The 27850-nt window shown below is 48.3% G+C and overlaps 9 protein-coding genes and 1 non-coding gene across 10 annotated transcripts; 4 read left to right on the forward strand and 6 right to left on the reverse strand.

Annotated features, from left to right (window-relative positions):
- Positions 1–832: 832 nt before the first annotated feature.
- LDX57_009867 (uncharacterized protein) lies at positions 833–5113 on the forward strand (the record flags this gene model as incomplete). The annotated part of the gene is made up of 1 exon (XM_046091610.1): positions 833–5113. The coding sequence occupies one exon, from the start codon at positions 833–835 to the stop codon at positions 5111–5113; it is 4281 nt and encodes a 1426-aa protein (XP_045947587.1).
- Positions 5114–5546: 433 nt separating this feature from the next.
- On the reverse strand, positions 5547–6001 carry LDX57_009868 (uncharacterized protein; the record flags this gene model as incomplete). Its single annotated transcript, XM_046091611.1, has 2 exons — positions 5547–5933; positions 5990–6001. 2 exons carry the CDS (start codon positions 5999–6001, stop codon positions 5547–5549), a joined length of 399 nt encoding a protein of 132 aa, XP_045947588.1.
- Positions 6002–7012: 1011 nt separating this feature from the next.
- On the reverse strand, positions 7013–7237 carry LDX57_009869 (uncharacterized protein; the record flags this gene model as incomplete). The annotated part of the gene is made up of 2 exons (XM_046091612.1): positions 7013–7131; positions 7195–7237. The coding sequence occupies 2 exons, from the start codon at positions 7235–7237 to the stop codon at positions 7013–7015; spliced, it is 162 nt and encodes a 53-aa protein (XP_045947589.1).
- A 2376-nt stretch (positions 7238–9613) lies between these two features.
- LDX57_009870 (uncharacterized protein) lies at positions 9614–10104 on the forward strand (the record flags this gene model as incomplete). Its single annotated transcript, XM_046091613.1, has 2 exons — positions 9614–9821; positions 9882–10104. The coding sequence occupies exons 1-2, from the start codon at positions 9658–9660 to the stop codon at positions 10102–10104; spliced, it is 387 nt and encodes a 128-aa protein (XP_045947590.1). The 5' UTR covers positions 9614–9657.
- Positions 10105–10252: 148 nt separating this feature from the next.
- On the reverse strand, positions 10253–11022 carry LDX57_009871 (superoxide dismutase; the record flags this gene model as incomplete). The annotated part of the gene is made up of 3 exons (XM_046091614.1): positions 10253–10366; positions 10441–10920; positions 10978–11022. The coding sequence occupies 3 exons, from the start codon at positions 11020–11022 to the stop codon at positions 10253–10255; spliced, it is 639 nt and encodes a 212-aa protein (XP_045947591.1).
- Positions 11023–12203: 1181 nt separating this feature from the next.
- On the reverse strand, positions 12204–13549 carry LDX57_009872 (FAD-binding oxidoreductase; the record flags this gene model as incomplete). The annotated part of the gene is made up of 4 exons (XM_046091615.1): positions 12204–12650; positions 12702–12727; positions 12780–13186; positions 13245–13549. 4 exons carry the CDS (start codon positions 13547–13549, stop codon positions 12204–12206), a joined length of 1185 nt encoding a protein of 394 aa, XP_045947592.1.
- Positions 13550–19464: 5915 nt separating this feature from the next.
- Positions 19465–19538, reverse strand: LDX57_009873. The gene has a single exon. It is a non-coding gene; the product is annotated as a tRNA-Asn (tRNA).
- Positions 19539–22648: 3110 nt separating this feature from the next.
- On the forward strand, positions 22649–23645 carry GUS1_1 (glutamate--tRNA ligase; the record flags this gene model as incomplete). The annotated part of the gene is made up of 2 exons (XM_046091616.1): positions 22649–22900; positions 22956–23645. 2 exons carry the CDS (start codon positions 22649–22651, stop codon positions 23643–23645), a joined length of 942 nt encoding a protein of 313 aa, XP_045947593.1.
- A 13-nt stretch (positions 23646–23658) lies between these two features.
- Positions 23659–24819, forward strand: GUS1_2 (glutamate--tRNA ligase; the record flags this gene model as incomplete). The annotated part of the gene is made up of 1 exon (XM_046091617.1): positions 23659–24819. The coding sequence occupies one exon, from the start codon at positions 23659–23661 to the stop codon at positions 24817–24819; it is 1161 nt and encodes a 386-aa protein (XP_045947594.1).
- Positions 24820–25151: 332 nt separating this feature from the next.
- On the reverse strand, positions 25152–26805 carry MNS1B (glycoside hydrolase family 47 protein; the record flags this gene model as incomplete). The annotated part of the gene is made up of 3 exons (XM_046091618.1): positions 25152–25231; positions 25286–25460; positions 25534–26805. The coding sequence occupies 3 exons, from the start codon at positions 26803–26805 to the stop codon at positions 25152–25154; spliced, it is 1527 nt and encodes a 508-aa protein (XP_045947595.1).
- Positions 26806–27850: the final 1045 nt, after the last annotated feature.

The raw sequence follows: 27850 nt of genomic DNA on the forward strand, positions 1-27850 counted from the left end.
ACTAGCTAATACTCGGTCGCAACAGCTTTGTGCGCTCATCTGTATGACAGGAAATCGATCAAATTTCTCAAGCATATCAGATGATGACTCCATCCTAGCTTCCCCAGATGCAGCCTTCCACAGCCTGAGTCAAAAGGCTAAGCAGCAATTGTCACTTTCGCTTCCACGATATATGGTCCCCGAGACATATATTCCGCTGAATTTTGTCCCATTCACTGGCACCGGAAAAACGAACAGACGTTTATTGTGTGAACTGGCCGCTTCTCTAGACAGCAATCAACTCGATGGCTTATCATCTCATGCACAGCCATTACAACCTCCAAGCACTGAAATAGAGACCATATTGATCGGCCTTTGGGCCGAATTGCTAGAAGTGTCTGTGAAAGAGATTAGCGCCAGTGACAACTTCCTTCATATCGGTGGTGACTCGGTTTTGGCCATGCGATTGACGGCAATTGCACGTCGGCGAGGGTTACGTTTAACGGTTCCTACAATATTTTCTCACCCAGTTCTGTCGGACATGGCTTTTCACACAGCGAAAGCTGACCCCGACCTCCAAGCCTACTTTCAGCAGCCATTTTCACTACACAAAGAGAGCACGGAAGACATTCTTGAGGCTGTTGGGCATCAGTGCTCAATTGAAAGAGAGTCTATAGAAGATGCATACCCATGCACCCCGCTACAGGAGGGGCTCGTATCGCTCTCTATAAGAACGCCTGGCGCATATCTTGCTCATTTCAGTTACAGGCTCGACAAGAATGTTGACATTGCTGGGTTCCGAAAGGCGTGGCAAGAGGTTGCCAATGCGAATCCAATTTTGCGAACACGAATCATGCAGGCTGCCTCATTATTCCAAGTTGTATTGCGCGAAGAGTTGTCATGGATTTCGATTGATAGCGTCGACAACTATATTTCCGATCTCTCAAACAAAGAGATGCATTTAGGCGAGCCACTTCTCCAGTTAGCAACCACTGAACCGACTCCCGACGGCGCTAGGGAATTTGTTCTAGCAATCCATCATGTTCTGTATGATGGATGGTCACTACCGATCATATTGGACCAGGTCAAACAAGCGTACGAAGGGTTTTCAGTGCCCTTTAGTCAATTCAGCAGGTTTATTGACTATATCGCACAGTCTGATGGGGAGAAAACCCGGGAGTACTGGCGTACACAGTTGCAGGGCTCTAACAAAGCAACTTTCCCCTCACTTCCATCGGCCGATTACAAGCCTTTCACAGATATGACTGTTCGCAAGACGGTCAGGCTCAAGTCCCTTCCTGGCTTGACAAATTCCACTATTCTTCAGTTGGCATGGGCTCTGTTGATCTCACAGTACTCGGACTCGACTGATGTCGTTTTCGGGCTGACTCTTTCGGGAAGAAACGCCAGCCTGGAAGGAATTGAATCTGTGACAGGCCCAACCATAACAACCGTGCCGTTACGATTCCAGTTCAAGTCGACGGAGTCCGTTTTGCAAGTATTACTGCGAATGCAGGAACAGGTAGTAGGGATGACATCTTTTGAGCAGTTCGGCTTACAGAACATCCGTCGCTTAGGAGGTGATGCCGAGGCAGCCTGTCAATTCCAAAATCTGCTTTTAATCCAACCATCTGTGGCCAAAGGTACTGGTGAGTTCTGGGTCCCGGTTGAAAGAGCAACGAATTCCGGATATTTCAGTACATATGCCTTAGAGGTCACCTGTGACCTCTCTGATACTGAGACGACTATTAGCTTTGACTTTGATCAACGGGTTCTGGGGTTACAACAGACGGAACGGATATTATCTCAATTCGTCCACCTTGTGCAGATTATTCAGAACAACCCTGGAGCAAGCGTCTCCGATGCCAAGTCACTGGATCCTAGCGCACATACCGAAATCATGAACTGGAACAGGGTGCTACCGGAGGCGGTGGAGCGCTGCGTACACGAAGGTATCAAACAACAGTGCCTGGAATCACCAGACAAGTTGGCTGTATGTGCATGGGATGGCGATTTTACTTACAAAGAATTGGATCGTTTGTCACTGAAACTTGCAGTGGATCTTCAAGCCCAAGGGGTTGGACCAGAGGCCTTTGTCCCTATCCTGGCTGAAAAAACGCGCTGGGTATCTATTGCAATTCTGGGGGTGGTCAGAGCTGGTGGAGCATTTATACTCATTGACCCGTCAGTTCCATTCCAGCGTCTACAGACCATGTTTCAGGACGTTAGTGCTCTTACTGTCGTGTCTTCGATCGCATGCGCAGATGTCGCCCGTCAGCTAGCCCCGACAGTTGTGACAGTTAGCCAGGATATTTTGCATGAAGACAGCATCGCATCTACCCTCGTCGAGAAAGTCACGCCGCACAACGCATTGTATGTCATCTTTACGTCGGGATCAACAGGAAAGCCAAAAGGCATCGTGACTGAGCATGCTGCGTTCTATACCAGTGGGCACGCGCAGCAAAAGGCACTGTATCTTGATCCAAACGCAAGAACACTCCAGTTTGCTTCCCACATGTTCGATGTCAGCGTTGCGGACTATTTATGGACATTCCTCACCGGAGGCTGTGTATGCGTTGCCTCACAAAGTAGTTTGAGAAATGACTTACCCGGCGTGATGAGAGAGTTTAGAGTCAATCGCGCGGATCTGACTCCCTCCGTTGCGCGCGTGCTATCTCCTGACGAGATTCCAACCCTCAAAACAATACTGCTGGGCGGCGAGTCGTTATCGAAACATGACGTGAAAACCTGGGCTGGCAAGGTCCAGCTCGTCAATGGCTATGGGCCCTCCGAATGCTCTGTTGGCTGTGTACTTGCCGATGTTAATCCGGATTCAGATCCATCACATATAGGGAAGACGTATGGAGTTTTGTCGTGGATCGTGGACAAGGACGACCATGATAAACTTGTTCCAATTGGAGCAGTTGGCGAACTCGTGCTTGAAGGCCATCCCTTAGCGCGGGGGTATCTAAATGACCCTGAGAAAACAGCAGCTGCTTTTATTGAGTCGTCGCCCTCGTGGCTCCAAGGACTGAGGCCGAGTTCTCGGCTTTACAAAACTGGAGATCTAGTGCAGTACAACGCTGATGGAACACTCCGCTATATTGGTCGGAAAGATACGCAGGTGAAGATCCGTGGGCAAAGGGTAGAATTAGGAGAGATCGAATATCAAATCATGCAAACAAGCCCAACGGTGCAAGATGTGGTGGTGGAACTGATTGAGCCAACACAGAGAGCAGGGTCGGTCTTGGCAGCTTTTGTCTTTGACAAGACAGGAGCAGCGAGTGAACATGAGGGAGACCGTCATTCAGCATTGTTTCTTCCATCTGATCCCGCTCATCGGGAGTGGTGTCAGGAAGCAATGCTGATGCTACAAAAACGGCTTCCATCCTACATGGTACCAGCCATTTTTATCCCGCTTCTTCACATGCCCATATCACCCAGTGGCAAGGCCGATCGACGACTCCTTCGTAAAAAGGCTGCAGAACTGTCAAGAGGTCAAATTGAGGCCTATACCGTTGGACATGTTGCCAAACGCTCTCCAAGAACTCTTGCGGAAAGATCCATACAAACGGTCATGGCTGAGGTCCTTCATATCGAGGCCTCGGAAGTCGGACTCGATGACGATTTCTTCAGGCTTGGAGGTGATTCAATCATCGCAATTCGGTTTGTCGCCAGAGCGCGTATGTCTGGGTTTACGTTCAAGGTGACCGATGTCTTCAAATCACCGAAACTCTCCGATCTAGCGTTATTCGTTGAGGAGAGCAAGATTAAGCATGAGGATTCAGAGATCGCTTTCAGCGAATACCTCGGCTTTTCGCGGAAAGAAGACCTCATACAGACGCTGGCTTCCGAGAAAAATTATTCTTTCTCTCCGGATGAGATCATGGATGTCCTTCCTGTCAGTCAATCGGCTGAACGGTATTTGCTGCAGCCTCCTGAATATTGGGTTCTGAATCTGGAAGGTCCTGTGGATCGAGGTCAGCTTCAGTCCGCGTGCACTGCGTTAGTCGAGCGACACGCAGTTCTGCGTACTATATTCATTTCACATGGGCCTGCTCTCCTTCAGATCGTCTTGTCTGGTATCAATACCCACATGCATGATTATGGAACGACTCCAAGCCTTCCCGAATTTGTGGAGCAGTATCGTCGGGACGATGACATTTCCGTACCAACACTGAACAATCCTGTCACTCGATTCGCATTTGCAAAAGATCCTCACGGCAAGATGGTTCTTATAGTGAGACTAAGCCACGCTCAGTTTGATGGATATTGCCTACATATTTTGTGCAAGGATCTGAAGCAATTATACGAAGGTATCAGTTTACCGCCTCCGGGAGAGTACTCTGCACACATGAAGCAGTGGATAAGCAGTCAGACCGAAATTACTTTTACCTTCTGGAGAAAGACGCTAGAGGCATCCATCGTCTCGCGAATTGATAACACCATGTTCAAGGGGACGAGTACTTCACAGCAGACCGAGACACAGTTCATCACATCTACCCAGCGCATCTACCCTGAGAAACCTCCCCACAAAGTGACTACAGCGACGGTAGTCAAAGCCGCATGGTCGTTTTTGCTTTCACGGTTGTTAAACACCGAGGATATCGTGTTCGCGCAGACTTCCAACGGCCGCAGCAACGCAACTCCATCGACTCAGGATGTCGTCGGACCATGCCTGAATTTCATTCCTGTCAGAGCAAAGCTTCAATCCTCATGGACAGCTCTTGACCTAATGCAATTTCTACAGCACCAACACCAGGAAAGCCTTGACCACGAACTGTTGGATTTCCGTCAGATTGTGGAACGCTCTACAAGTTGGCCAAATGGAACAACTCATCAAAGCAACCTCGTCCATCAGAACATCGAGCCGGATCTCCCGTTTGCTTTTGGCGAGGCACAGGCCCAGGTGACTTGCTCCTACGAGTGGCCCCGTCCACCGGACGAGATACTTATCGAGTCACGGCCTGTCGAGGATGGAGGGTTACAGATTACACTGGATACTTTGAGTGGGATTCTGAATCAGGAGAATGCAGATTGGGTTGTGGATAGGCTTTGTCGGATTATCTGTCTTTTGTCGGTGTCGTCTGATGAACCTCTTGAGAGGTTGGAGTCCATGTTGCTGGAAAATTAATGTATTGCAATTTTTCGCTAGATACTCGGAAAGTTCTGTTTCAAGCCATTCATTTCAACCGAAGCACGTGAAGGTGAAAAGAACCGTCTTCTGCTTACCCTCGATTTCTTTGAAAAGTTTATCGGCAATTATAGAATCGGAGATCTATGCAGTGAGATCCAAATGCAGAAAATACAGACAACCCTTAGCATCTCTATACGAACCATAGTCAGATAAATGTAGTATTCGTAGGCATCTGGTATTCATCCAATGAACGGGTTTGCCACTTGAAGCAAGAGAGAACATACCAGGCCTACCATCAAGACACCCGGCCTGGTAGATAGTCACAGGTGGGAGAGTTTAGAGACATGTTCAAGGCCTTCCAATATCAAGATCACGGCGGAGGCTGTAGGTGATTCGATTGTTCGACATTGCCCAAACCGGCAGGAACTTCTCAGTCTATTGGCACGAATATGGCAACATCCTCACACTGTTTCTGCACATTCCCCCTCTCGGTTTCCTCCTCGTCCAATTCCACTGGCTCCACTTTCCTCGTCTTAAAAGCTCCATCCCCTTTCGTGGCAAGTGTGTGTAAAATCCCCTTCAACGTCTTGGGCTTCGTGATCAGAAAGATGTCGTCACATATATAATCACCCCAATAGTAATTATTGCCCGATTCAAGGATGAGACACATTTCTCCACTTTCAGGCTTTCTGTGAATAACCAGATTGGGCTCTGTCAGTCCGTGCGCTTTTGCGATATCGTCCACCACTGAGTGTGGAAAGAGATAAAACTCAAGCTCATCAGGATCGCCCGTCCAACCGTCTGGGACTTGATCGGCCTAGAAAGTCCATCAGACACCATAACTGTAGAATTGTAATATAGGTTTTAACTTACTGGGATCGTCATGATGGAGATGCTAGATTCCTTGTCAGGGTGTTGATCAAGATGTATGGGGATGGCGTGGGGCGAGAGGGGAGGTGCGGGAGTTGACGAAGTGAGAGGACGTAGTCTGGTTGCATCCCCGTGACATGATGGGCGGTGGGAGGCAGAACAAACTCACTTTACAGATCTAAACGCTCTCGTTATGTCGACGGTTTACCTCAATTTGGTGTGGCCTGGGTCCATTGATCCAACAGGTGAGGTGGGACAATTAACATAACCGGCTTCTTTGGTGGAGGTCCAGTGACTGGGGATTTTGCCTTCATCCTGCTGGATTGTGTCTTGCGTGCTTGCTTTCTTGCAGCACTTGGTTGTTGCACTGGGACCTTATCTTCAGGTATCCCACGTATACGCTCACTTACTGCCAGCAGGGACGCTATGGCCTCATAAGTTTTCCCAAGACCCACCGAATCCGCAAGGATAGCTCCGATAACAGCACGAAGTCTGTAAATCTCCACTAATCGCCAGATGGCGAGCGGTTGCCAAAATTTCAAAACCACTCCCCTAACCATGCCTGGCATCCTCTGGTTTGCTGGGCCAGTAATCCCCAACCTTTCACATGCTTCGCCATAGTTGTCCCGCTGTAATGTCTCATTATCTAACCAGACCTGTTGCTCGCGGAGTGACTTGATGTCGTCTTTCGTCATATTGATGAGTGGGTATTCCTGCTCAATCTCATCCGGAAAGTCAAAATCTGCGAGATCATTATAGGTGTCCTATTGGAAGATGTTGTTGTCCATGTCGCGAGCAATTGCGGGAACCAGGTCTGCTGCAACGACACTTTCTTCTGCTTCTTGCAGATTCTTGACTTGAGCCAAAAAAAAAAGCGCTTGGTTGATTTTTACCATCTGCCAGAATGGCTCTGCCGGGTCATATGTCTCAGACTTTATGCTCAATTTCGTTCTCTTTCTCTTTTAATCAACTCTCCCAAAATTCAGGCCAAAATAGTTTCACTTGGTCTGAAGTAAGCCAATTTCGCTACTCTCCGGCATCTTGAAGCTGCAATGCCTTCTGGAGGCCCTTTCGGCCCTTGCCCAGCTCCAGAGTGCTTGGGAGCTCAGCAGCTTTGGCTACTGATATGACTGTGTCATCCTCACCTATTTAAGTTAGATAAGAGAGTTCTGGAAATGCCTTATGGGCCCTAGATTTGGAGAATTCACCTTCCCAGAAATCGGACTCTGCATCTGACTGATTCCCACTCATTTTGGTCTCAAGCCTTGATAAGAGCAATCGAACAACGATAGATATAACCAACTAAGCAATCAGAAAGGTCATAGACGATGAGAATATCGAAATGAAAAGTCTCCGTTAATAAGGATTTTCGTCTTGGCACCGTCACAAAGGCAGGAGATGTTGAAGGGATTTGAATCGTTTCCGGATTGCGGGACTCCAAAAGAATTCCAACATTCCCCAAAATTTGTGGGTATTTCTTTGACACTTCTTAATTTCGATGTGCCATCAGTCTTCAAGATGCACGAGTTGCCATAACAGTTAGCGTATCCGCCCCCACTTTCCACATCCTTTTGCTTCGTTTATGGCTTGATTTTGAAAGCTTTGACATGAGCTGCTCGCACTTCCTCTAGATATAGATTCTCTATGTTTCCAGATGAGTGGAATTGCAGTGTACCCGTGCGTGCATAAGGGTAGCAGGCATTTGCACCCCTTTGCTATCTCCACAAACGGCTCTAACATCTCGATGTCAGAAGACATGAGATTGGCCCTGAACTGGGGTCAGCACCGCTTTTTTTGTGAGATTATGGAGTTTTGTAGGTACTTCATTGGACGAGGGTAGGATTCGTTGTCCTCGCCGGGTAGGTGAGGCTGCGGAGACATCGATAGCCATTGCACTGACCATAATAGGGCCTCCCCCCAACCTCCGTCTCTGAAACCGAGGATTGCGGAAAGTTGAAAGGTTTCAGAAGGATCAAGAGTCAGCGCTTTGGGTGCTTGGGGAGAATAGGACCAAGCCTTGGAGTGAAGATCGCCTGTTTGTTACCATGATCTACAGTGATGAAAATGATATTCACCACTATGACTGAGCGTACAATTCTATATGGGCTGTCCATCCCAAGAGTGAAGGATTTGAATCCAAGTACAGCAGTTTCTGATTAAGGTGGATGTCAGATTTCTCTAGCAACAGTCATTTCCATCACCATCATCACATCATGTCACGGGGAGGCAACCTCTCACTTTGTCACCTCCTGCACCTTCCCTCATCGCCCTGCCTGCATAGATAGGCTTTGCCAGGTTAATGGACTTTTGATTTTTTGATCATCGCCCCACGCCATCCCCATACGTCTTTATCACCACCCTGACAAGAATTCTATCATCTCCCTCATGACGATCCCAGTAAGTCAAATCCCACATTACAATTCTACAGTCATGGTGTCTGACTGACGCGTTGTCTGGGCCAATCAAGTTTCAAATAATTGGATAAGCGATTTAATGAGCTTGAGTTTTATCATAAAGCGCACGGGTTCACAGATTCTTTATAAAAAGCTTCAAATGAAGTACTTTATTTTTAGGTTGGACAAGAATTACTATTAACGAGGTTATATAATTGATAATATCTTTCTAATTACAAGACTTAACATTTTACAGAGGAACTTTTACACACAATTTCCACAAAAGGGGATAGAGCTTTGAGGACCAGGAAGTTGGAGCCAGTGCAGTTGGACGAGGAAGCCGAGGAGGTGAAAGAGCACACAGAGTTTGAGGATGATGGTATATTCGTGCCAATACGCCCCTGCCGAGTCAAACAATGCCCACTCCACCGTGGGAACGTGGATCCTGGGAGCCATCTTTGTAGGCTGACAGGACGATTGTTTGACTTGGTGGCAGTCTCGAGGCTGACTGAGGGTGCTCTTTCAGTCTGTCCCTTGGACGAATTCAACCGCCCTTTCAGAGACCCCAACCTGTCCACGCCCGTGTGTATCTGGAAGCTGAGATGTTGGGGATCAGTAATAACCTTTCACTTTATGCTCTTGCCAAAGATAAAGCCAACGTGAACAGCCCTTCTGAATGCGATTCTCTCTCCATCCTTATCGGATTTTGTTGACGTTTCAGGAACCGGGCTTACCGCGGTAGTCATATCAATAAAATAAATTAGTAGGAGACTCCTTGATCAACACTTATGATAAACTGATCGATCGATGTAGGACGCGGTGTTGCCTATCCAAACGGATGCCTTAAGCAAACGGCGAAATGCTTGGCCTTTGCCTCAGGCATCAAATACCTACAGATTGGGCAATGATCACCACCCAACGCAGCAGGCGGTGAAGGGATGCGTGGATTTGCGCTGATTTGAGCACCTTGAGAGTGCAGACTACCTTGCGGACAAAGAGAAGATTATTTGTAAGAAAGAAGTCTGAGTTGCAGTTAATTGCGGTAGACAGATAAAGACCCTTACCACTTTCTTTGTGATCTTGCGATCACTTTGTTCGAACATATCGGCTGTCTATCACCTTTATTCTGCCACATCTGACCATAACCCTAACTCCAACGTACAATATCAGCTGTCCACAAGTTGAATTCACTCCTGAAATCGAGGAAGCAGAATAGGAGAAGACCCAGTCAAGATGTGTGGACCTCCCAGACCTAGCTCTGGCCATCGCATCGCCATCATGTTCCCTTCTTCAACAGACGGCCCTACCAGGAGCATGGCCCCCTACTCTCTTTTCTTCAAGGACATCGGACACGAGTCCGGCACGACAGCTGTTTTTCGCATCGATGATGCATCCACGTTACGGTTATTCCGCGAGTCTAAAGACATGGATATAAGAATTGAGTAGGTCTTTTGCAATCATCTACATTGCCATCTTTGGCTCGTACTAACGACTGCCATTAGAAAACACGGCGATCTCACATCCACGTCAAATATGACTACACCTCCTCTGCACCAGTTTCTTGTCAGCCCCGGATCGAGAACAGGATTGCAAGGTACGGACCTCGAGGTACAATTGCCGGAGAGGGTGGATCTAGACGTGTCGGATGTCGGCATTGTGGGGAGAAAGGTTACGGTGTCGGTTGGGGGACAAAGGATGGGGATGGGTATTGTAGGCTTTGACTAGAAAGTTTCTATAGGATTGCTTTGATTCGTGTGTTTTGGCATGTGGGAAATGCGGGCGTCATGGTGATTTGTGTTATGATTTATGGTAAGATCGTGTCATTTACTACTGAATATTAGACCCAAGTCCGGCATTCACGAGGCGGATTCATCTACAACTTCAACAGCAAATCTCCGCGGACTCCGTTCTTGAACCGATCCTCCGCCGTCTTCCAGTTAATGACCTTCCAGATACCCTCGACATACGAGGCCTTATTATTGAGATACTGCCATAGATCATCAGCACCCAGCAGTCCCAAACCAGCAGGAAGAGGAATAAAAAAAAAATGAAAAAACATACCTGAAGGTAATACGCATGCTCCCACATATCCACCCCAAACACCGGCGTCCCCTCACTCACAGGATCCTGATCCTTCGTCGAGACAATCTCCAACCTCTCCTCGCCTGCACTCTTCACCTTGACCAACCATCCCCATCCACTGCCCTGCAGCGTCAACAAGAGACCCGCAAACGCTTCCCGGAACGCCCCCAAGGATCCCCACTGCGCTTCAATCGCCGCCTTCAACGAAGGCGCGGCCTTCTCGATCTCGGTCTCCGCGGACCCGTAGGGCGCCAGGTTCTGCCAGAACAGCGAGTGGTTGATGTGTCCACCGCCGTTGAACTTGATCTTCTGCTGCAGAGAGATGAGCTGGGGGACGTCGCTGGCGGACTGGGCTTTCTCGAGCGCGGCGAGCGCCCCGTTTAGGTTTGTGATGTAGGTTTGGTGGTGCTTTTGGTGGTGGATTTGCATGATTTGGGAGGAGATGGCGGGTTCGAGGGCCTTTTATTTGTAGAATTTAGTTTTTTTGTTAGAATAAGAGGGGATAGATTGACTTACATCGTAGGCGTAGGGAAGGGGAGGAAGAGAGAATTGGTGGGCCATGTTGGGTGGTGGTTAGTTTGATTGCCTGGATGGACCGGTTGGACTGTGATAGAAGATGAGAAATAAATTGGATACTGAGAACGAAGAGGGGAAGACTAGAGACTAAGAAATATCCTCTCCCAAGGTACTTCGCTTATCGATTAGGAGCGCAGGAGGGGAAGAAGAGGACCTTGGATGCGCGCAATTGAGCACATTTCTGGCCGTCTTATTGGCTCGAGATGGAGATGATGTCAATCCCAGAGGAGTGGTGATTGCAAAGTGGGATGTATTTCTAAGCGGAGATTGATTGATGTTTCATTATGATCATTGGGAGAAGGGGCAGGGGAGGTGTAGAACTTTTGACAGCAGCTTCATTGAGCATTTGCCTCGTTTCACTGCCTCAGTGTTGCCTCAGGCATTCTGAGAGCTCTGATAGAAGTAGAAATCAAGTGGGAAGAAAGAGTAGAGCAATGTCTGACAGGCACAGTTGTCTCCTCGACTCCACGTGTTATCGTTCAGTCCGAAATTACATTTTAGTTCATAACTTCATCCACTATGAAACCCTTCTCGGTACCTCCGTGGCCAGATTCCATTCCGCCCCGGCGCCAGAATCCCCTTCTCATCCAATATATCCTTTATGCTCTCGTGTAATCTCATCAAGACATGGTTGTTCCACGAGTATGTCCGCGCCACTCGATCTGCCAGCAAGATATGGGTGCGATAGTCCCCATACCCTGCCGCCGCACACTCGTCGATCATCTCAGTCATCACCGTCTCTGCCCTCCGCTTTTCTTCTTGACTAGCCCGATCGTAAACTATGTTGATAATCAGATGAATCTCGCAAAGAGCAATGCAGAATGTAGGAAACAGATCGAGTCCGTGGTCTCCATGAATGCGAGATACGATGCCATATATGGTTCGGATATGGTTTCGGTCCGGCGGACAGATTGGCGAGAAGAAGAGATGGGCGCCGTTGTGCTTCCAATTAAGGCATTCAAGGTCGCTTATCTCAGGCACTCCAGATGATACATTGGCCCGCGAGTGGATATAATGAGATTTGGGGAGATCAGAAGGGAGACGAAGGCGTGATCCTGGGATTTCAGTGAAGGCTGCTTTGGCTGCGGATAAACTGGTTTCGATGGTTGAGGGGGTACCGTATATGATTGCTATGGGATTGAGTTACTGACTCGATGGAGCAGAGATCATGATTTCATACCGTAGAGAACCCACGAGCAGTCACCACATGGCAGTATTGACGCATGTTGGCGGATCACCTGCTGTGGGACTTGTCCATCCCCGGCGTAGAATTCACTCCGATTCTTGCCCGTCGCAGTGAGTTCCTGAATGACATGTCGGAGTTGAGGGGAACCCTCAATAATCTTCCGCGCCATTAACCGCCGTATGACTTCGATTATGTTGGCAAGATCATCCTCTTCGGCGAATGTAACTAGGAGAGTAAGATGATGGGTCTCCGGCATCAGCCACATGCCCATCTTTGTCACGATGCCAAAGTTGGATTGCGTGAAGATGCCATCGATGTAGGGCCCGTATCCATACTGGAAAGCCTGCCAGGTCGGATTATCCTGGCCATTAGGACCGGGCAGAGCACCCATGCCGGTTCGAAGGACTTCCCCATTGGGAAGAACTACCTAGGTGGGAGTCAGTCCAGATCTTAAGAATCGCGAGGAATCTTGTCTTACTTCTAATCCGCAATGATTTGCAAAATCTAGCGGCTTCGTTAGGCTTAAATACAAGAGCCAGAGGGCGAATGAACTCACGATCCGCCATCGGGGTATATCCCATCCCCCGGTCCACTGCATTCCCCAAGACCGATCCACCGCCAATATCAGGCGTGTCGATCCACAACGGATATCCCGATTTCTGCAGCTCCTCGTACAGCTTAAAGTACGACACCCCCGGCTCGACGAGACAGCAAAACTGCACAGGATCGATCTTCAATACTTTGTTCATGCGTCTACCCAGATCGACGACGACGCTTCCGCGCACGCGCGGGGCTGCACCTCCATATCCCAGATTCCGTCCGATGGAGATCGGCCACAGAGGGATTTCGAATCGGTTGGCCCATTTGACCACCGAGGCTACTTCTTCCGTTGAACTGGGGTATACCGCGGCGGAACTGACTGTGTTGCTTGGATCAAGAAGATGGAATGCGTCGTGGGTGTTTCTGCCTTTGTGTTAGAGAAAGCGAGGAGTCACTAGGTAGGGCCAGGGTTTGAACGTACGGGTGTTCCATATACCATCCATCATTTAAAGGCTTGTTGTTCAGCACGACATTCTTTGAGCCTACTAGGCGCTCAAGCTCTGTAATAGCTGCATTGAACTGGGATCTATCAACGCCTGGCGGTAACACCGGAAGGTCTTCCTCTCGTGACGTGATTCCGGATACCGTGCTGTTGTTTCTGTACCTAAACTTGGCATTTTCTGCTGCACCAGATAGACGAATCGGGATACCCGAATGGTAAAATTCTGTGAGGAGTGGTACAGTTGGGGATGTTGCATTCAGCGCTGGAACTGCATATGAAGCCATGGTGTTGAGGAGATGGAATGACGGGAAAGAAGATGGACTACAGCTAGATCACCAGCATATATACAAAGGAGCGAATATTTCGCTCTTCTGGTCTTAACAGGTACCCCAGATGAGAAAAGAGAATAATATTTGTTGGCGGTTCAAAAAACAGGGCATATTCGAACGATGTCCGGGATAGTCCTACTTACCAATTCCCTACAATGTGCCTTGTCCAGATCCCTAGAAGTAAACTCTATCATTCGGCGCTGATCTTCTAGAACTCTCTATCTGATTGCTCCTGCAAATTCCAATCCCGCCTCATGGACTTCGGCCTCAACATACAGTATGTCGGCACTACTCCATCTGCACCATACTTCCTCAGGTCCATGGTGACCTCAACCACCTCCGAAAATCCACGAGATCGGTAAAGCGCACGAGCCTCCGAAGTAGATTCTACCCACGCCGCTATTCCTCTTCGATCAGCTTCTTCAAGGCCTACACCGAGCAAATCCCGCCCAATACCAAGTTTTTGGTAGGACGGCAGGACGGCGAGAAATTCGAGATCTAATTGCACAAATCTCGAGTCAGCTTCACGCACAAGCGAGAATCCCAACGTAAGTTCTGGGGAAGACATACGGGCAATTCTGACTCCTTCCATGAAAGTCTCTCTCTTCCTAGTCAATGCGCTGAAGAAATCGTTGAAGATCCGTGGACGATGCGGGGATATTTGTTCACTGCTCCCCTGTGTGATAGAACAGTTCCTGGGTTTATAAAAGTTCCAGATCGCGAAACCAACAACTTTCTCATCCTCCGTTTGGTTAGAAGGTGTTCCATCGGCGAGGACTGCTTTGTAGATTTTAATCGTAGATTCGTTCTTCAGCTTCATTCGTAACTCTTCTGTGCGCTGGTTCTCGCTAACGACGGACGGAGGTCCGAACATGAGCTGATGAAAGGTCGTATCTTCCGCGCTTCTCCCGATTTGAAAGGCTGCTGTTTCGACCGCATACAGTGTATCCAGACTCGTAAGAGTTGTGTTGTTGGAGTTGCCTGTGAGAGTGACGGGGAGTACCTGAATGGTTGGTTTCGACATGATTTCTTCGTAGTATATGTGGTAAGGACGCCGTGAAAGTCTGAACTCAACCACTCTATACGTGTAGGTGCTACTAGCTGAGAAAAGAGAAGAGTTGCCTGTCTATCATCCGAATATAGTCGTATTTATAGCAATGTCTCTTTCACGCACAGAAATGCCCTTGCAATAGATAGAAACTGTGACCTGCAGGAAACCTTCAACCCCCGGCAAAGTTAAAAGCAAAGTAATGCGTATTCCAAATGATGATGACCTGAGAGTCGATGAAATAAGAAAAAGCCAATTCCCCAGGAGGTAATGGAGCAGCATAAAAACCGGGAATTGACCCGCAGAGTCAACTCTAAATTGGACACTATTCGCAGCAGGTTCTGAAGTACCCAAAATCCACATTTATACTCTATATAGAGCCCACATTGTAACCTTAATAGTAGCTTAAATCCTAGTATTTCTTTGGGTATGTGAAGTATATTCAATCAACTTGAGATGAGGATATGGGCCTTTGAAGGTCTCGGGGGGTTCGCATCCGACCGGTTTGACATAAACGCGGATGGTGTCCAGGCTTATTATGTATGGGCGAGGAATAACGTGGATTTGATCCTTAAATTATCACAAGAGACGGCCAGCAAATCATCGAAATAGAACACAACGGTCAGACTGAGCGTTTCGTTCTCGATGGCTTGATAAAACGAGCACCTTGCATCGCAGGTCGCGCAACAACATTCTGGAAAGCTCACCATGAAGCAGACCCTGACATTCCGCTCGTTACCAAAGACTTGGAAATATACGGAACGCGACGAAGAGGGGGAGTATGGTAGTTTCTTCTTCATTTACTCTACCAGAAGGGTTTGACCATACCTCTAGCTATGATTGCCACATCTACCAGCTAGGGGTCTGAATCTACCCAATATGGCCTAATCTTATGATCATTATTTGTGCAACGTTTTGCGAATGTCGGATACTTGCAGACGGAAAGGAGCGAGGATTCATGTTGCGCTTACGGCGATGTGAATATTATTTGGCCCAAAAGCATGACTAGAAGACATTTGGAGGCGAGATACCTAATATTCCGAGTTTTGCACCACCAAATCTGCAGTTACATCATCATTGTATAGGGTCTCACGGCAGACGACGTAGTATGCGTCTGTCATGTACTGCACTTGCTAAGAATCCCCGCTTTTCAGATTAGGAAACGGGCCAGGCTGCGTAAGCTCGAAGATTGAATGATCTAGCTACATCAAACTACTCTGGGTATACAGTTACATTGTGCGAGTCTTGGTATGGGGTAGGTATGTGCGTTACGGTAGGGCCATTCGACCTTTTTGGTGGTCAGACAACAGTCCTCGATAGCGACAATGTGGCTATCCGCAGCCATCAAGTGTATGTCTTTTGCCCTGTACAACATACAGTGCGGTGTTTTGAGACATCGCCAATTGTCTCGGTGGCCAAGTAATTGCCAAGTTGGGATCTAACAGTTACGATGCCGTCAGATTAGCCCATGTTGTTATTAGTTGTATAACATGCGTCGATGAGAAGGGTCCTCTTTCTGACATAAATTGGTCAACAGTCCCCCTCTTGAGAATCAACCTTACATAATTCCGTGATTTCAATCTATCCTTCCTCATCAAGCTTCAAATTAACCATGATAGCTTCAAACATCCTCGCAAGCCTGTTGCTAGCTGCGTTGACAGTCACCGCACAGCCAGCCGACAACGATGCCAAAGCCGTCCTAGACCAGGATGTCCTCGAGCTCAGCAGCGAGAGCTTCAGCATGGCTCATCCCGGTGTCCTCGACTCTAATCTTCAATGCACCTGCCGTTACGGAGATAGATGCTGCTGTCCGTGGAACTGGATATGCTGTAACTACGGTTCAAGATGCTGTTGTCGATCCCGCTGATTTTCTGTGAGATGCCTCCTCCATCTTGATTGCTCAGTGTTGGTGGCAGTAATATTGTGCTAATAATTCTTTCTGCTAGTTGTTCAATCTGTTGCAATCTATGGGGTTAATTGGAAGGTGGCTGGGGCCATTGACTGGAGGATACTGGGGTTTGTTCGCTTTTCTGCGAGTGAAAGGCTCGATCCAGGCGAGGAAGACGGTGGCTACGAGGAAGTTTAGGTGGCAAAAGAAACTTTTTCAGATTAAACACAAAGCCGAAATACATAGCAACGTTAATAACAACGAAATCAATTCTCAAGCGGTGGTAGAGTCATCTTGAGATATCTCCTTATAAGTCTGAGGCTGGGCTTTGCGCGTGCTCGCAGGCGACGGAAACTCTGAGGTAAGTTGAGTTCTCTCATCATCTTCGTCATCCGACTTACTACCCACACTTGACAGCCAGTCCATGATGGTCTCTGTGGCTTCTCCGGGCAGTATAACAGGAACATTACCGTATGAATCATCGTCAAATCCGAATAAACCAGAACTCTCACCAGCTCCAGACAGATTCACTATTCGCGATAAGACAAATTGCATATCGAGCAATTCCTTGCTCGGTAGTGGAAGGTTAACAGGATCTTTTGTTGTGAGCCGAATAATATCACCAGTACAAATTTGCCGAAAGCCAGATAATTCGCGTCTAATTACTGTACTGGGCCTATTTGCGGTTATGTAGTCATCTAAACCTCGGGAAGACTGGACTTTGGTGTTGAGATAAACTGTGCCGTTGTGTTCCGCTCTCGCCTGCCAGTGCCATTCAACATCGAGAGTTGATTTATCTTCGTTGTATTCGAGGGGTCGAAGAACAAATTTGCCCGCAGTCCATGAATCATGAATATCCTTTGACAAGCATATTTGATTTTCAACGGAATCAACTTGTACTCCTGGTTGGTTTGGATTCATAAAGATTTTATCTTTCCAGCTTGCAATTCTTTCGCTCGACCAAAAATACTTGAGCATGTTCCAGAACGGCGGGTATGTCTTTGTGATGTTCGAGTTTCGATCTGCTATCAGAAAATGTGGATAGATGTGCGCAACATCGAAGGGTTCTCTCGAGGTTATAACGCACACTTGGCCATCGCGATCGGCCACCATATTCCGAATTCTAGTGCTTCTATTATTGGAGGAGGATCGAAGAGAAGATGCTGAACTACTTGCACTGCCTGGGGGCCTGGGCTCTTTTTGTCTCCAAATAAGTGGAATCGCAGCGCATGCATGCATGCAGAACGGGAGCAGAAACGTTTCAGTTATTACTCGCTCCACGAATCTTTCCAACATTTCGACGTCGGAAAACATAAGAACCGCCCAAAAGGGTGCTGGCACCGGCTCTTGAATAAGGTCGTGTAGTTTCTGGAGTGACTTCATACGGCGAGGAGATGTTTCGTTGTAGTTCTCGTCGTAAGCAGGGGTGATGGTGCCAGATCGTCCTCGTCGCGTAGGTGAAGTTGTAAATGTATGCTCATCAGGGGGGGTGTCGGACTCCATCGTGGCAGGCATCAGCCTTTGCTAGATACCTAGGTAAAGAGCTTGACATGAGATGAAGCCTTCGGAAAGTGGAAAGTGAGGTGAAGTGGTGATGAAGGAAGGGGGGAAATGAAAGTTGTGGGTTTTCAAGGGGCTAGGGCTACACCCTAGAGTGAAAGCTGCCTGATTATTGCCTGTTGACTCAGAGTGAAGAAGGAGACATCTGCAACTTTGGCTCGCCATACAAGTTTGTATGGGAGGGTGGAAGATGCAGCATGTACCCCCAAGTAAAGCGGGACCCGCCGCTGCCAAGCTCCTCAGCGCCCGTCATTCCGGGCGAATCGCAAGGCCCTCAGGCAGATTACTCCTCGGCGGCTGATTAAGCCACACTTATTTCTTCGACCGCTGTAATTAGTTTGGTTTCTTCTTCACGTTTAGAATTCAACCTATTCTCGCCCGTGAGCATTATACGTAGCTGGAATGGTTGTAGCACTGGCCTTATCATAAACACTGTTGGCGAGGGCGAGGGCGTCAGCGGTTTGAGACTAGGTGAATGGCAGGGACATCGACTATCTTTGTGGCCTGTAGGTCTCAGGTGATATCTGTGGTCATTATATTTCTATTTGAATATAATGTGAGAAGCGGGGTTGGATATATTCCTATTTTCATTCCATTCCATGCATGAGATCCTGTAGACACATTTCTAGGAACATAAATTGACTACTCATTCAATGATGTGAAGTCTGGAGTTATGAATATCCCCCAGCAGACTCGAAACCCTAATACCGATCACTTTCAGACCCATGCCCAAATTCCCTATGTCCACACTGACAAACATCGTAGCCACTGGGGTCGGTGTATTTGAATTTGTAGCTCGTACATGAGCACTGGGAGCCATCGCTATATTTGGCTGCACATCTCTTGCGCTGTTCACCGTTTCGGTAGAGAGGCTGGGAGAGGAAGATGGTGTAGGCCATGGTAGAAGCTGATATGGCTTTTTAGAGGAAGTGATAAAGGAGGTGGGCTGACTTATGTTGGTAGGAGATATGGGTATTGTGTAGTTATCTAGCTAGAAGATAGACGGAAAGAAGAAGGCTTGAATGTAGTCTATATAAATTCTGACCCCGCTTTTTAGAGTCGTTGCTTACTGCTAGTATACCCTCCTGGTTCCATAATGGTCAGCTGTGCCCAAGGGATACCTGATAATGGCTTAGCCTTGCCTTGGCATGGGTTTTGGCCCTCCTTATGGCCGGGATTGAGGTGGTGTTGGTGGCCGAGAGCCTTGGAGTGAATTGGTATAAAGCCGTGGCTCAGTATAGCCGGTCGTGAAGTGGTAGAAAAGGTGCCAGCGAAGGGATTCGAACCAGACCCTCAAGAATTCTAATTAGCCCCGAAACTGACTAAGAACACCGAAGACTGTCCCGGATGCGCCGACAAAAAGGAAAAAAGAAACGTCCCCGGTCAGGATTGAACTGACAACCTCTCGATTAACAGTCGAACGCGCTAACCGATTGCGCCACGGAGACGTGCTTGTTAAACACCCAGGCCGTCGTGGCCTATATAAAGATATTGTCTCAGTAGTTCAGCATGGCGACACGAATCGGTTTAGTTTCTTGGTCCAAGGGTCGAAGGCTTCGTTGATCGATTTTGACACGGCTTAGAAATGTGATGATTAAGGCGTGTCCATAGGAAATGGGAGGGTTGGCCGCCTACCCAGGAGATTTCCCGAGTAGAGGGGGGTCGGGGCTATCTATGAAGAATTTACTTATACAAGTTCGGTATATATATTGCTTGTGTTTGGCGGAAAGAGACTTGCTTTCTGCACCAATTTCTATGCCACCACCTTTGTACCCGTTTGAGACGTTCCCTACCCATGTGTTTTGGAATACTCGGACATTGTACCCTGGAGCTTATATGAAATGATCACAATATCCCATTTTTCATGTGGTATCTGAGATGCGATGATAGAATGATCGCTATGAACAAGTACTTTTGGAACATGGCCCTATTCTTTAAACGTTGCCAGTAAGCTTCTATACTTTCAATTATCAGCTTATAGACACGGATGTTCTCGTTCCTCTCATGTAGTCGGTTTATGCTCGTGGCTCGCAAGATTGTAAGCCAATACAAGGGAAAATGAACGATGCTGATTCCTGGCCAGCTCCGTTATGAATATGAAGGGATCGGATCGGTGCATGTATGTCTCAATAGAAAGATCGCCCGAACAATCCTCCTATTCCCTCAGTTCCCACATGCAGTGTATCGATAGGGTTTGATAATGATTGTTTATTTTGAGGCAGCACCTCCCCTTTTCTCAACCGGTATGGATCGCTCGGTGGGCTGATCCCCGAGATAATTATCTATACGAGATGCCTGGTCGTCTACTCGTATAAATCCTCGAGATAGCTTATCAATGGTTCGACGGCCTTGCTTGAGTGCCTAATTATCACATGGACAACCAGTAACTATAGTCGTGCCTGCCCCGCTATAGTCACTTAACTGAGCTATGAAAGCAATCAAAGCCTACTTTTTCTAGTTTCATTCCTGAACTCTTGGTGATTTCCTCCATTTTCCCTGGGAAGTCAGTATGGTTCGAAGTTCCCATAGTCCCTCAGCCTGAATTGAAGATTGTAGAAACCAATCGGTGCCTGCATGCTGATCAGCGTTCATAGTTCACACACAGAGTGAGGTTTACACTTACCACTAGGACAGATACAACCAGTAAAAGAGACCTTGCCAATAGTTAGCCAGCTATACAGTGCATATGATACCGTAGTATGGGTCGGGGAAGAACTAGACCCCAGGGGTCCATCGCGGACGAGACTACCTCCCAGAAACCTTTCTTGATGTCTTCTGAAACTAGGCCCATGGTGAGAAAGTTGTAGCTATATAGAAGGATGGTATAACAGAAATAACCTGGAATAGTTAAGAAGTCACCATGAACTACCGATGAGTGACAGAAGTGGATATTTCTTAACTTCGCCTCCCCCACTTTCATTCACATTCTTCGCTTCATTCACTCTTTCACTCCTCTCCCACAAGTCACTTTCCTGACCCAACTTCATCGACTGTGGCATTCTTTCTTTTGTTCACCTTTTCAATATTGGCTGCTTAAATATTCCCTGCAGTTCAAGTGGTGATTCCACCCCACCACCACCTTCCACAATTGCCAGATTCTTCAGAACCGAGCAAATCCACACTTGCGATCCTGAGACCTCTTCTGTATCCTCTTCCAATTTCTTCATTCCTTTTCTCTCCAACACAAGTCCCTTGTCTCTGAGAAGACACCTCAACTACAATGGTCTCTCCTTCGACCAAAGCCCCTACTAAAGGTCCGTGCAAGAATTCTCCTCCAGATGATCCAGACTAATCTTCCATAGACAAAATGGGCCCACAAAGTCTCAACGATTTCGAGAATATGAGTATTGCGCAACTTGTAGACGAAGTATTCTATCATCTGGCCTGCATCGAAGAAGGAAGAAAAATGATCGAGCTTCTACGAAGAGATCAAAGAGTTCGATGAGATCATAGAGGGTCTGTTTCGGGAGTTTGAGCATTTCCTGGGAAAATGGAACAAGTTCAAGGGCGCGTACGAATTCCGTGCCAAACTGTGAAACTGCCATGGAGGTCCTACACTTGAAATGTGGCGGGGAAGAGATAAAAAGTCAAAGCCGGTGGTATGTGATCTGTCCCCCGTCTCCTCTCTATCCTTTTCTACTTCCATTCCATCTGGCCTTTGAGTTTTTGTGATGTTTCTACTAACATGTCATGTAGATCGGAGCAGGTAACCATGGGAGAAAGGGTCTTATGACGGTGGGAACCATGGACATGCAATTTGATTTTCTATTCTAAGTCTACAAAAACACAACAACATTTCCAAGATGACTGGCATTGGTGGGATTGTGATTGCTTTCATGTGACACAACCGATTAACTTTGCTTATTTGCTTACGAGGATTAATGGAGGACTATGCTGAAGGACATTGGGAATTAACTCTTACGCTAGAACCTTCAATAAAATTGCTCCTTTCTCAGAACTCCCATATCTGACCCACTAGTCCTCACGAACAGTTCTAAAGGCTGTTGTTCTGCGAAAACCACTACTACTTCCACTAACCACAATGTCGATCGACACCCCTTTCCAGCTAATTAGACTCCATACCCAGCCTCAGCCTCGCCAAGTTGTACAATGGCCCATTTGATTGCATGTAAAGTTTACTCGCAATGTTGGAATAGCAGGGATCTACAGAGGACAAGCCGCTATAGTACTACGAGAGATTCACGGGTACGGAGTATGGTTGGTCACGTAGGAGAGCCTTGTCGCAATGATACTGCGACACCAAGGGAAGAAGCGCATAGGCCTTCCAAGCTGGCAGGTTGCGCTGTGTGGAGGGCTGGCGGGTGAAGGTCTTGCTTTTATGATGCATCCATTGGATAAATATCCCTCCGTGCCGCTGTCGACCCCGCAACGAGCCATGAATGACTCCTATCTTATGACTCACGTCTCTCTATCGAAGGCAAATTAACGGGTGACGGCATCGAAACCTACGTACAACGTGGTGATATATCGTTTTTAAGGCACGACTCCTATCCATCCAGGTTAGACGCTCTTCATTCGAACCATCAGTCCCATCTACATGGCTGCCCTTACAGTTGCCTCCAAGGCCGACAGTGGCTTGGTCCTTCCTACCGTTCTTGCGACAACGTACATCGCGCAAAAGTGTCCTCCAAACACGATCAATATCGAGTACAAGGAGGTGGACTCTCTCGGCAAACAGAATGAGAAAGTCATTCTTACTACTAGTAATGGCGACTCCATTGTTGATGGCTCTGTGGTACCATACTTGATGGATCAGATTGAAGTTCGGAAAAGACCAGGCCAAAGAGAGGTTTGTCGGCCATTCTCTTCCAGTGGACTTTGACATGTCTCAAAGATTCTACTAGGTTGATGAATGGGTGAAACGCTCAGCAGCCCTCGCAGTCCCTGATTTCCAATCATTGGACGGACCCATCAAGGAACTGGAATCGCATCTCAGCCTGCGCTCTTATCTCGTTGGCTACTCATTGACCTTGGCTGATATTATGGTCTGGGGTGCTCTCCGTGGATACAAGGTGGCCATAAAGCTTCGTCAAACCTATAGAAACACCAATCGCTGGTTCAACTTCATCGAAGCCTCCAATCCTTGGGTCACCAATGTTGTTACAGCGCTTAGCAATGCAGCACGACAGAAAAAGGCCGCAGCCAGTGCTGCAGGTGCAAACTATAACATTGGCCTGAAGAACACCGAGAATGGAATTGTGACGAGGTTCCCCCCTGAACCGTCAGGGTATCTTCACATTGGTCACGCCAAGGCAGCTTTGTTGAACGACTATTTCGCCCACGAGTACCTTGGCCCTGATTCGCGAGGCGTTCTTATTTGTCGCTTTGATGATACTAATCCTTCGAAAGAGTCGCAGGAGTTTCAAGAGTCAATCTTAGAGGATCTGTCATTGCTCGGGATTCAGCCTGATCGGATTTCCTATTCTAGCGACTACTTTCAACAAATGTATGAAGGTTGCGTCAGACTCATTCAGTCAGGCAAGGCGTATGCAGACAACACGCCAAAGGACATCATGAAAGAACGGAGTCCCTAGTGTGAATCGGGACATGAGTGTGGAGGACAGCCTTGCCCACTTTGAAAAGATGAAAGCTGGTACCGGTCTTGAATGGTGTATTCGCACCAAGATCTCTGTCGATGACCCAGTGAAATGTCTCCGTGATCCAGTCATCTACCGCTGCAACCCGCAGCCTCATCATCGGATAGGGGCAGCTTGGAAGATCTACCCAACATATGATTTCTGCGCTCCTTTCCTTGACTCTTTGGAAGGTGTGACTCACGCGCTCCGGACCAACGAGTATCGTGATCGAAACCCACAATATTCCTGGATCCAGAAAGCTCTTGAAATCCGCCCTGTTGAGATTTGGGATTTCTCCCGTCTCAATTTCGTTCGCACGGTGCTTTCGAAGCGAAAGCTTACGGTCTTAGTTGACAATAACGTTGTCTGGGGCTGGGACGATCCTCGAATGCCCACCGTTCGTGCTATAAGGCGTAGAGGAATGAAAGTGCCCGCACTGCGAGAGTTCATCTTGAGGCAAGGACCCAGTCAGAATATAATCAATCTGGACTGGTCGTTGTTCTGGGCTACCAACAAGAAATATATCGATTCGGTCGCGCCTCGACATACCGCCGTTCCAAAAGACAATGCTGTTACTGCAATTATCCATGGCGTCGATGGGACCAGTACTGCCGAGAGGCCAAAGCACAACAAGAATGCAGCCCTGGGTACAAAGAAGGTCTTCTATTCCCGGGAGATTCTTCTCAGCCAGGAGGATGCTCGATCTTTCAACCCGAACGAGGAAATCACCCTCATGAACTGGGGCAACGCGATCGTCACTCGGATCTCTGCAAACAAGTCCGGAATAACCTCTGAATTAGAACTACAACTCCACCTTGAAGGCGATTTCAAAAATACCGAGAAGAAAGTGACCTGGCTAGCAAAAGAAACAGCTAACTTGATCCCTGTCCGTCTTTTCGATTTCGACTACCTGATCACCAAGGACAAACTTGAGAAAGAAGATGATCTCTTTTCGTTCCTGACACCCAAGACCGAATTTTTGACCGAAGCTTGGGCTGATTGCAACATCACCAGCCTTGCGCAAGATGATATCATTCAATTTGACCGTCTTGGGTTCTTTCGGGTTGACAGGGCATACCGGGATGGCGAACCTGCGGTGCTGTTCAGCATCCCAACAGGAAAGGCTGCTTAAATAAATGGAGGGGATAACGGGCTCGACGCCACTCCAGTTTAACCGCCCCGAGGGGTATCCCCATTCAATCATACTGGGTTGGGTGGTAGAATCCCTGTAGAACTCCATGTTAGTCTGTTTACGTACTTAGAGTAGGCGGCGGGAAATACGGTTCAAGAACTTGAATGACATCAATAGGGTTTCCTTTTGTTACGGACTGGCGGCACACAACCGATTTCAGCATCTATATAAATCTAGCATGCCGATTCAGCCAGCATTCTCTGAGATAACGATAATCCATATCAATAAGGTATGCTCGGTATATATGTACTACAGCAGTATTTTCTAAGCATCTATGCAACCTGAACCGGATGGGCTTCGGTGTTGTAGACAAACTTGTTGCCCGAGCCCTTCTGGACTTGCCACGCCTCGTCTGTGATCGGATGGTCAGCATTACGGTCTGATACTGTGCGAGGCCAACTCTTACCGTCCGAATGAGCTAGGTAGACATATTTCAGCACCTCGGCGAAAATGAAACTCTCCTGGTTATCATCTTTGCCGCCACCGTTCTCCGCGTTGACGTCCTTCAGGCCAGCGAAGCCGGATTCGGTGCGACAGTACTTGTTGATCGACACGAAGGCGTTCCACACCCATTCGCGGTACTACAATCATTCAATTTAGTCCATGTCTTTTTCATCTGTTGGCCTGTCGGGCAGGCCACGTTGGGCCTCTTACCTTCTCCTCGCCCGTCACACGCCAAGCGTAGTAGAAACTTTCAATAACCTCCGGTCGCAAGATGTAAACGCTGCTGCCGATGTAGAAGCCCGCGCGCTCATACAGCTCCTTCTGGTTATCCGGCACGTTGTTCGGATTCCAGTTGAAGGTCTCGGGTCCGATGCCGGTGAGGGTCTCGTTGTAAGTAGTGTGGCATCCGTTGACCAGGTCCAAGCCGAACTGGATGAAGTCGTCACGGTTCAGCACGGTTCCGCCCAACAGGAAGCTTCCTCCATCGAAGCAGGTCAGGTGCTGCGAGCTGAGGCCCAGGTTTCCGTTGTTGTACGAGGCCAAAAAGGTCAGGTCAGGGCGGGGTTCCGGGTGTGACGCGAGATGCTTGATGGTGGACTCGGCGGCGGCCACCCAGCGTTCCTTATACTTTCCGAACCGCTTAGGGTCGTACACATACATCTTAATCAGATACTCGTAGAACGAGTCGGCGCCACCGTTCCAGCTGACTTGGGCGTCGGAGAATTTTCCAGTCCTGATATCAATGTGACTGCCAACTAATCCCGGGAACGGCTCGGCTTCCTTGGGCTGGGGATCCAAAAGGTACGATTGGGCCTTCTGGCTGAGTTTAGCATACTCAGAGTCGCCAGTGAGATCCGACAGACGCGTCCATTCCAGAACCAAGGTACCGGTCACTGCCAATCCGTTGGTCTTGGCGTGATCGTTTTCATGCGAAGTGATGTTGATCTGGTTGTAGGGAACGCCGGACGGGGTGTCAAAGGCGAATTTTAGGATGTCCGCCAGATTCTTGGACTGGGTCAGGAGAGTCTCCACCTTGCTTTCGTCTTCGATCAGGCCCGCAGCAGGACCCTTCAGCAAGTCGTAGCCGGAGATCATGCCACCCAGGTACCGAATGGTGGTCTCGAACAGACTGACCATGCTGGAGGTCTTGGAATAGTCGAGACTGGCGACGTGGTCGAGAATCTGCTCGACGATGGTGGCATTGCCCATGATGACAGCGGTAGAGAGAGCGTCGACAGCGGACGCGCCCCAGCCGTTGCGAGAGTTGCCATATCCGTTGGAGACGGGGTGCAATTCATCGTTGGGGAAGGCATGCTTGTAGTAACCCTCCCAGGCGTGCACGAAGGCCTCCTTAATGGTATCGGCACGCGACGAGGAGTCCTCGGGCTTCACGAGAGGCTGCTCATCGTGATGCTGAGGGTAGGCGAGGGAAGGAGTGACGAGAGCCAAGGCCGTCAGGGGAAGAAGAGACGGCAAATGCATGGTCGAGGAAGAACGAGTGATACTCGACCGACTGAAAAGGGGCGAAAAGAGAGTGTTATCTGGATCGTAGGTTGTTCAAGTCCTCTTTCGCGAACACCAAACAACTGCCGGGGAATAGAACTATATACTATGGGCAGGTGGAATTAAGAAAAAAAAAATAAAACAATCCAAATGAGCGACAGCCTGACGGAGCAGACGAAAGCACATAAATAAGGAGAGGAGGGGGGAAGATCAGGGACTAAGAGGGACACTAAGGAACGAACTAAAAATCCAGGGAAGCAGAAGATGTCGCGTGGGGAAGGAAATTGGGGTGATTTTATGCTGGCAACCACTGCCCTTCATCCCTTAGTCACCACGGCCGAGCGATGCAGGGGAACGCAAGGAGGTCAACCAGCGGCATTCCGCATTCATTCGCGAACGAAGCGAAAGTCAATCCTCGATTGAATGCAGAATCACATTTCAATAATAATCTGTCCGAGTCTCCATTACCTATCCATAAAATGGAGCCGGGAAAGACCCACCGACTAGTGACGATGGACCACCCACACGATTCGGCAATCGACTAGATCGCCTGGAGTGACGGCGATGACTTGCTTGCTTTTTCTGAAGATTTGCAGACCCGAAGGAGCCAGTGTGCTGTGACTCCTCCGTACTAAAAATGCAAATGTGATTGAGCATTTATTATCCTTCGCGTCGAGGTATCATCCGACTGTCCGCCTGACTGCCTGCCCTCGGTTGCCGAATGGGGCAATCTCCATGTCTTTCAGGAGGATCAGAGTACATGAAAGAGCATTGGCAGACGGAGGGTCGTGCTGGACGATCTTGGCCAGCTCTCAGGTGGTCTTGATCCATGCTTCTCCCTCTTACTCTTTATGGACTGGAGGTCTGTAAGGCTGCCGAGCCAGACCATGTGACAGACCGAGCTATGGCAGGTATCGAGTACTTTTTTTTGTACTGTGTCCTTGCGTTGACCTGAAGTACCTGGTACCTGAGCATAACCCGACATAATGTCTGGATAAATTGTGCATTGATGGCTGAATCAGCA

The sequence above is a fragment of the Aspergillus melleus genome, assembly GCF_016097325.1.
Source record: "Aspergillus melleus strain CBS 546.65 chromosome Unknown contig6, whole genome shotgun sequence".
Taxonomy (NCBI): Eukaryota; Fungi; Ascomycota; class Eurotiomycetes; order Eurotiales; family Aspergillaceae; genus Aspergillus; species Aspergillus melleus.